The 8504-nt window shown below is 36.3% G+C and overlaps 2 protein-coding genes across 4 annotated transcripts; both read left to right on the top strand.

Annotated features, from left to right (window-relative positions):
* Positions 1-1432: 1432 nt before the first annotated feature.
* On the top strand, positions 1433-4640 carry LOC137720510 (uncharacterized). 3 transcript variants are annotated; one of them, XM_068459587.1, is made up of 5 exons: positions 1433-2437; positions 2767-2980; positions 3648-3729; positions 4162-4228; positions 4477-4640. In XM_068459587.1, exons 2-5 carry the CDS (start codon positions 2848-2850, stop codon positions 4549-4551), a joined length of 357 nt encoding a protein of 118 aa, XP_068315688.1. In that variant the 5' UTR covers positions 1433-2437; positions 2767-2847; the 3' UTR covers positions 4552-4640. The 3 variants fall into 3 exon arrangements, with proteins under 3 accessions (XP_068315688.1, XP_068315690.1, XP_068315689.1); XM_068459589.1 differs by lacking the exon at positions 1433-2437 and having other exon boundaries at positions 2448-2980; positions 4338-4640; XM_068459588.1 differs by lacking the exon at positions 1433-2437 and having other exon boundaries at positions 2453-2980; positions 4357-4640.
* An 822-nt stretch (positions 4641-5462) lies between these two features.
* Positions 5463-8202, top strand: LOC137720509 (vacuolar protein sorting-associated protein 24 homolog 1-like). The gene is made up of 6 exons (XM_068459586.1): positions 5463-5816; positions 6023-6099; positions 6561-6663; positions 6818-6939; positions 7485-7676; positions 7760-8202. The coding sequence occupies exons 1-6, from the start codon at positions 5705-5707 to the stop codon at positions 7838-7840; spliced, it is 687 nt and encodes a 228-aa protein (XP_068315687.1). The 5' UTR covers positions 5463-5704; the 3' UTR covers positions 7841-8202.
* The last annotated feature ends 302 nt before the right edge of the window (positions 8203-8504 follow it).

Genomic DNA, 8504 nt, shown 5'->3' with positions numbered 1-8504 from the left:
AAGCTTCCATTCTCCCATCTTCTAAGTGATCTTAGCATTCTCCAAGCTATCTTAGCTTTCTTTGTGATTCAATCCGGGGAAGCGAGGCTTCAAAGGCTTACTTAGCTTGTTCATCGAGGTTTTCAAGTCTAAGTGCCTCACGGGTGGAAGGCTTAAAGAGTCATCCCGTGACACTAGGAAGTTAGGATTGATCATGGAAACCAAACAGGTCGTAAGAATTTCCTACCAAGGTTAGGTGGAAAAGTGATTGTGTATCCATAAAATAAGTCACATAATTCCAATAACTCCATAGAAAAACGATTACAAGTTTATAATTTTCAACCTTAATGCCAATACTTCATAGAAAAACGATTTCAAGTTTATAATTTTCAATATATTTTTGTGCTAGTGGTAGATTGCTTGAATAGTCAGGGTCTTTCTATTCTATTCAATGTGTCATGTGTTTAACGACTTAGTGTAAATTGGGGTAAGAATATTGCTTGTATTAAAAAAAAGAAAAGTGACCAACTCGCAGATTAGGGCTTAGCTAAGTTCATTAGAGCAGTATGGTACATTCTCTGCACCAAAGTTCGAATCATCATTTTCGTAATTTAGATAAATTAGTGTAATTATTTTATCATTTGCTAAAAAAAAAAAGTCATACAATGAGCTACTTAAATAATTCAGTATTAAAACATTTCGATTAAAAGTAGAAACGAACGTCACTAACTGTAATATTAAGTGACATGAGAACAATAGAGAAATATTTGATCAACGATAGAACAAGATAATTTTGCATCATATGTAAGGAATTCCTTGGTTCAGGTTGAAGAAGCAATGTCACTCGACCATTATCAAACTGACTGCAATCTTTATGTCTGTGAGAATCCCACAGAAGGCAATAAGTCATTAACTAAATTGGAATCATTCTCAACAAGTTCATATGAAGTAATTTCATTTTTTTATTTTTTTATCAAATCAGAGTGGAGATCGAAGGTCTTAAGCGACGGATGCAGCAGAACAACTCAAAAAATAAAGAAGCACTTCGATTAAAAAAAAAAAAAAAAAAGTAAAAGTGATTGAAACAGAAAGGATTTCTGTGGTAGGTGAGACGAAAAAGTAGTCAACTACTTAATATAAGGAAAGTGTGTAGAAATCCTTTTGGGAAAATTACAAACTTTGGCGTCAAAATTAAATTTTGGTGTGCGAATAAATGGAGGACATGGTTTCCTCGTTTACTTAATTGCGTGGAAAGACCTTGGCCACCAATCCGAGAAGATTTACTTTCCGGATCTTTTTCATCAAGATCACTGAAACAAGTGATCCGAATTTTTTAAATTTCATTCAAATTACTCATTTATTTTGACTTTTTTAAAAATATGTAATAATTTTTTACCATTGAATGAAATTTAAAAAATCCACTTGATCCAATGACGATGGAAGAGATCCAGAGAAGATCTTTCTCCACCAATCCGACTCACATCCACGTCGCCAACAGAGGGTGACTGGAAACCATTTCTCCAAGCTACGTATACCATAAACAAATAAATAAATCCAGAAATTAATATTATAAATTGCTTTCTTCTCCATTCATCATAATCCAATCCATACTTTCTCTGTCAATCATTGTAATCTCTCAGCGCTTACAGTGATACGTCCGGATCAAGGTAATTGTTCGTCTTGCATTAAGTATAATTTCATCCCTTTTTCCTTTTCGAATCTCTGGTTTTTTGGTATGAACTGTGCTTGTAGATCTCAAGTGGGGTTGGGTTTTTTTTTTTATTCGACTTTTTTTTGGAATCAAATGCTAAAATCTTTGTGGGTTCTTTAGCATTCGGGATTCCGTGAACTTTTCCTTTTTATACGAATCTGTTTTTTATTTTAAATATTGTTAATCTCCTTTGGAATTTGCCTTTAAAGGGATGTTTGTTTAATTAACAGTGGAATAGATGAGAAGTAGATTGATTAGTTTGGGGGTGATTGATTATTAGTGGTTAATGAATGCAGATTAAGTTATTTTGGTTAATCCGGTGTTGGATTATCCGATTTTATGGATATGAAAAGAATTGTTGACATTTTGTTTTATATCGAAAGTAAATGTGAAGAATTTGTTGTTTCCATGAATTGGGTTCTTGTTTAAATGATCATCTTGTAGTTGGGTTTGTGTCGAATTAGGACGCGGTTCGATTAGGTTTTATTTGTTTGCTGAAAGTTTAGGGGTAGAGGAGGCTACCCCATCCCAGGCAGGGCATACCACAAGCCTTACAGAGGGGTCTTGGCCCCTTTTTAGGTTTTTACAGGTCGCCCACCAAGAGGGATTTCCGGAAGCGGGACTCGAACCTAGGCCTTGGTCTAGGGAAGAGAACGATCCTTACCAGCTCAACTCAACGAACCTAGGGAATAGTTTTTTGAGCCTCGTTGTTTTGCAACTTTTGTTGTCAAAGAATCAACTTTTAAGGTCCGTATAGGGTTGCTGGATAACTGCTGAAAAGCATGTACATAATGCTCGCTTTCGCAATTAACACGGGCAGTAAAATATGCAGATTTGAATTTGGAGGCTCTGATCTTTGAAAATAGTAAAGCTTGAGGAAAGTAATTTTTGGAGATTTGAACATGGAAGACTTTGTGATCGAATCAATTATTTGCAATTGTCGAGATTATGCTTTTAAATAGTCTGTATTGGTAGTTACTTATGTTTAACCAGCATCTGTCATCTCTGTTCGACCGCCTGTGGAGGTTTCTTATGCTAAGCAGTAGTTGCTTCAGAAATTTTGTCTTTCATTTCAGCTGGCCGTGTCTGTTAGTAAAACACTGGAAGTTGCTTTGCAACACTTTACTGTCGTTTGCATTAAGGAATGGTCACTCGATATGGAGACAATGTCAGTGAATACTGGAAATTCCCATTCCAATAAAAGGCAAGCGTCAGAGCATTCGGAAACTACTAATGAAGAAAAGAGGCCTGCGGTAAAAGAAGTGAGCACTCCTGTATTTGTTAATCATGGTAAGTTCGTGGATATTATGGCAATTAAGTGCTAATACTGATACATGTAAGACCTTTCCTACTTCGGTAGTAAGATTAGACTAACCCTTAATAAGAAACACTTGAATATAATCGATCTTATTACAACATCTATTGGGTTGAAGATATTCAAAATCCCTTAGGTTATAGAAAGGTACAAGATATTCAGAATCCCTTTATTCATTCCGGAAAAGTGTACAAAATTTTTATTTTCATGCTTTGTTGATAAAAGGAATGAGGGCGAGCCTTGGCGCAAGCCTTGTTGGCTTGGGGTCGCCCTTATTGTTGATAAAAGGTACAAGAATTGATATTTGAACAGATTCTCTTAATCTTTTCGTTTCTCTTTCATCGTGGTATCATTTCATAAAAAGTAAAAGCTAGCTTTTACAATTTAGTAATACCTATCTTCCTTTATAAGGGACGTCTTTCAAATTTGGATCTCCGCCCATGCAAGAGCTTTTTATGGTTCTTTTCTGGTTTCCTTCTGTATCATTTCCTTTCTTTGGGGCTGGGGAAAAGTGTAGTAAGAAACTATTCCGTCTGCCCAGTCATTACCATATCTCAGCAATTGAAAACAACAATTTTTTATTTGTTTTAGTTGGTATTAATCATTTGTTCATTGGAGATAATCGTGCTTTTTGTCTCGTAGCTGCAATTGCTTGGCATGAGAGGAGAAAAAAGTGGGTTGGGAATCAGCGGGTGCAAAGAGCGGAAAAGGATCCAATCATAAGGTATTTTCTCTTCACATAACTTCTTGTAAAGTAGAGAAAAAAGTTGGACAGCAGAATTTTTATAAGATCTAAGCTTTTAGCACACCTAAGAAACATCATGACTTGTACTTACATTTTAGCAAATTCGACTTTTATTTTTAATGCTAGTTAATTAGAAACCTCTGTCCCCATTCCTGAACTTCAGTTGGCGGGTTTATGAAAAAAAAAGGGTGCACATTTTCTGTTCTGGCATTTTATATGTGTGTTTTCGAATACTATCTTTTCTTTCAAATTTAAACACCGACATAAACCGAAGAAGTTCTTGCAACATTAAAATGGGGTTGATGGTTAATGATATCATATCGTTGGCTTTCTCCGATTATTTCCTTTGAATTCTAGCTAGTGAAAGAATTTCTGGACTCCGGAAGATGATGCAATCAATTTATTTTGCAGCTGGTCAACATCATATGAAGATCTCTTGTCGACAGATGAGTCTTTTCCTGAGCCAATCCCCTTAACTGTAAGTTTTTCATTTTCTTTTTCCGAAAAGATTGTTCTACGCGTTTCACATGTAGAATCTGGATTTATGATATTTTGTTACGACTTTTTCTTAGCGCCGTGAATTTTAGTTACCGGTGAACTGTGCAGGAGATGGTAGACTTTTTAGTTGATATTTGGCACGACGAAGGTCTCTTCGATTAGACGATGTGGAGACAGATAAAAGTTGGAGAAGGTCATTAAACCCTAATACAATCTAATTTCTTGTAGCTGATCAATCACACAAGGTTGGATTCCGGAAAGCGTTGCGATGAACCGAAGCAATATCCTTTTCCGGTTTCTTAATTCTTTGGATTGTAAAATCTAGATATTGTTCAACATTTACCACTTTAAATTGTGGGGAAAAGAAAGACTAATGCAGTAATTTCTTTTGGGAATACCAGTTAATCAACTGAAGATACAATTTTGGTAAATGATTAAAAGATGGAGTAGGATTCTCGTCCTTCCAAATCGATAATGTTGCTTTTGTAGTCGTTAGATCTACAATCATTGAAAATGTTTGGTGAGTATTTACTCTTTTCTTTTATGCAACTGAAGGTATTTATTCTGTGTTTACTTATTTGAAATGAAAAGTGGGAGTCTCACGTTCCATTTTGTAATCAAAATTATAGGGTGGTGTTATGTATAGTTATACACCTTTTTTTTTTATCTCTTAAACACCTTTCGTTAATTTCTGACTTTTGATTTTTTTATAATTCCTTTAACCCGACATCAAAAATTAAGAGGTGTGTGGAAGATAAAAGAGAAGTGTGTGAATAGCACCATTCCAAATTATATTGATTTGGAGTGGTAATCTCATATCCATTCGTTGCTAAAATATGAGTTTTGTGTATTTATTTTTTGAATCGTTTCAATTTCTAACTTTTTATGTGTTTGGTAAGCACATTTAATTGGGAAAAAATGTGAAGTTTCTCCTTAACATCGGGAAAATGAATACCTAAAATCAATAACCAAATTAATTGTTCTGATTTCTTTTCCTTACTTCTCCTGTTTAAAGTTTCTCGATTCCTTACTTCTCTCGTTTTAAGTTTCTCGATTTCTTACTTCTCCCGCTGTCTCCTGTATCCCTGACTTCCGAATTCACAATTTTCCCATTTAAATAAAACATTTCGAATTTGAACAGATCCTTTTTGGTAAAAATAAAAATAACATATAAAAAAAATAAATAAATAAAATAAAAATAAAATAAAAAGAAGAAGAAGAAGGAGAAGAAGGTAAAAACGCGGGGAAGGAACCGTCGGTTGGTCGTTGCTGGCTGCCGCTTGGAAAGTAAACGCGGAAAGGAAAAGTCTCAGTGGAGGGAAAAACGAAACAGAGATACACACCATACCATCGGATTATCCGATTGGATCTTAGAGAAACCAGAGAGAGAGAGAGAGAGAGAGAGAGAGAGAGAGAGAGAGAGTTCGAAACAGCGAGAAAAAGGAACGGGAAAAAAATGAACAAAGTCAAGAGCTTGTTGAAGCCGAAACCTAACCCGTCGGAGCAACTCAGAGAATGGCAGCGGCGCCTCCGCCATGAGTGCCGCAACATGGAGCGCCAAATCAGAGGCAAAAGCTTCCTCCTTTCATTATCTTTCTTCTCGTTTTCAAATTACATGTAATTTTGCGTTTTGGGTTCAATTTATTTGGTGCGGATTTCTTTTATTTTGTTCTTAATTCTTGTCAATTATTTGAATTTTTGGGCTGAGATGGGTTTGTGTGTAACTGTTGATTAATTTTAGTCTAAAAAGAAAGATGGGGTTTTTGTTTCATAGATATACAGAAAGAAGAGAATGCTGTTCATAAAACTATCAGAGAGGCTGCCAAGAGAAATGACATGGCTACAGCCAAGGTACTCCAAATTTTAGCTTTACTGCTGATCACTCGATCGTCAATAATTTTAGTTGCAATTTAGAAACACTGGTTACACAAAGCCTTCTTGTCGAAAACTGGAAGGGGAAAAGCTTTGCCTTCTATTAGCTTATGAAGGTTCAATGAATCGATAGTCGTTCTGTTTCAGAGGGTTTGTGGATTTTGGAACTCAGTGTCACTAATGTCAAGATGGTTTGTGTTCTCGGAGTTTGTATTGGTAGGAATCTGTTTCAGCTACGTTATGGTTTTGGGCCATTTGTAATGAAGTTCTTAAGTGTAAACCTGAATGCGGGTGTTTTTAGATTCCCTGGGATTTTCTGTGTAGGATGGTAGCGATGTGGTCTTTACGTTGAATGTCTGCTACTTGTGTTAGCTTATTGTTGTTTTGATCATCGCGTTATGCATGTTCTATGTGTTGATCGACTTGTGAATTGTGTTCAGGCACTTGCAAAGGAAATTGTGATGTCGAGGAAAGTTGTGAATCGGCTTCATGAGAATAAGGCACAACTGAATTCGATATCTATGCACCTTGGAGAAAGTGTTGGTATTGCTTCACACACATAAAATTATTATTTTAGTTCCCCTATGCTTATGTTGTCTTGAATTTGTGCCTAGCATGTTACTCTTCAATCCACCCTACCCCCTTCTCCATTGTTTAAATCAGCTTTATGGTATTGATATGTTGTATGTGCTTGCAGCACTTGCCCGTACCGTGGGTCATCTGTCAAAAAGTACAGAGGTTATGAAACTTGTGAATAACCTCATGAAAGCTCCAGAAATGGCCATCACGATGCATGAATTTACCAAAGAAATCACCAAGGTAAGATACCTTAAAGTGCTTTTTGGGTGGCTGTTAGAAGTTATAACTCCCCCCTGATTGCCCTATAGTCTCAAGTGTCGCACTCGTGTTTAAGCAGGGGATCAATCTCTTGCTTTAATTTTGTACTTATTTATTTCATGTTTGTTTATTTGGCTTAAAATGTTATACAGGGTTTCATTTCACATAATTTACAGCTGGTTCTATCGAATAAATGATTTGATTGAAATATCTGAACTCATTTTATGTAGAAAGTTGGGTGTTATTATTTTTTATTTTCACTTATTTAATCGATGAACAATGAGAGTGCTGAATGTTACAAATTCTTTTCTATAACATGGAGAGAACGAATTATATCCGAGTGCACCTTTTGACTGGCTCCCTGTTTTGGGAATGGTATATTTTTAATGATGAGGAGAGACGAGACTGAAGCATATCTGAAGCTTCAGAGTTTTTGCAATGTGGAATGTGTTTACGTGCCAGTATACTGTCTATATAGCTGCTTTATTCTTGAAATCTTTAGATGTAACACTCTATTGGTCATACAGGCTGGCGTGATTGAAGAATTCGTAGATGATGCTCTTGATACGGCATTAGATTCAGAAGATATAGAAGAGGAAACTGAAGAAGAAGTTGAAAGGGTCCTCAGTGAAATAGCTGGTGAGACGGCTGCACAGCTCCCAGAAGCTGTGCGGAAGGAGAGGACAAAGGTAGCAGCCCAGAGAGCCAGTGTGTCACAAGTATGTGTCGTAGACTCCATTTTTATATCTTTTCGTTGTTCCTTGCAAGATGCATTGAAATAACTTGTCGTGAATCCGTGCAGGAAGAAGCTATAGCAGAGGGTGCAGACAATGAGGAAGAGTTGGAAGCACTGAGGGCGCGGCTTGCCCAAGTGAGATCGTAAAATTTTCATGTAGTTCCCGCAGTTCGTTCCCTTCTTATTAGGAAAACTTCTTTGTGTATTTGTAGAGGCATCTTAAAGTTCAGAAGTTTATTGTTTTCTTCATTAAGGGCTATAGACACAGCTTGCTTTGTATAAATGAGACAAATGTTGTAGGGCTCGTTTGGAAGTGTCTTTAAAATGACTGAAAGCGTTTTTGAGGAGAGTGCTTTTGGAACCCAAAATACTTTCACTAAAAGCGTTTTAAGTTATTTTAAAAGCACTTTCAAACAAGCCCATACATTAATACAATTTGTTACATAGTTTTGTTTGTCTTATACTCGACTTTCAAAACCAAGAGGTCTAATACTAGTTGAATGAATTTATTTAACATCTTGTGAGTAGTGGTTATGATGCTGCAATGAATGATCAGCCGAGTTCATATGCATTAATGGCTGACAATCATCGAGGCATGCGTAACCGTCATGCCTTACCTCGAGCTGGTGTCAGACTCTGTTGTAAAGCTAAAGCTATATATAGCATTCTGACGGTGACTATATTTGGAATTGTTGCTGAATTGGAGTTGCTTCTTGTTCTGCTAACTGACGTTATGCTCGTGCGTTTGCTGAGTATATCACCTTGATCCAAAAAGTCACTCAATCAGCACCGTCCTTCCTACTTCACTTTC

The sequence above is a fragment of the Pyrus communis genome, chromosome 16 (genome assembly GCF_963583255.1).
Source record: "Pyrus communis chromosome 16, drPyrComm1.1, whole genome shotgun sequence".
Lineage (NCBI taxonomy): Eukaryota > Viridiplantae > Streptophyta > Magnoliopsida > Rosales > Rosaceae > Pyrus > Pyrus communis.
The sequence above is the reverse complement of the archived record's forward strand: the minus strand, read 5'-3'. Positions and strand labels throughout refer to the sequence as shown.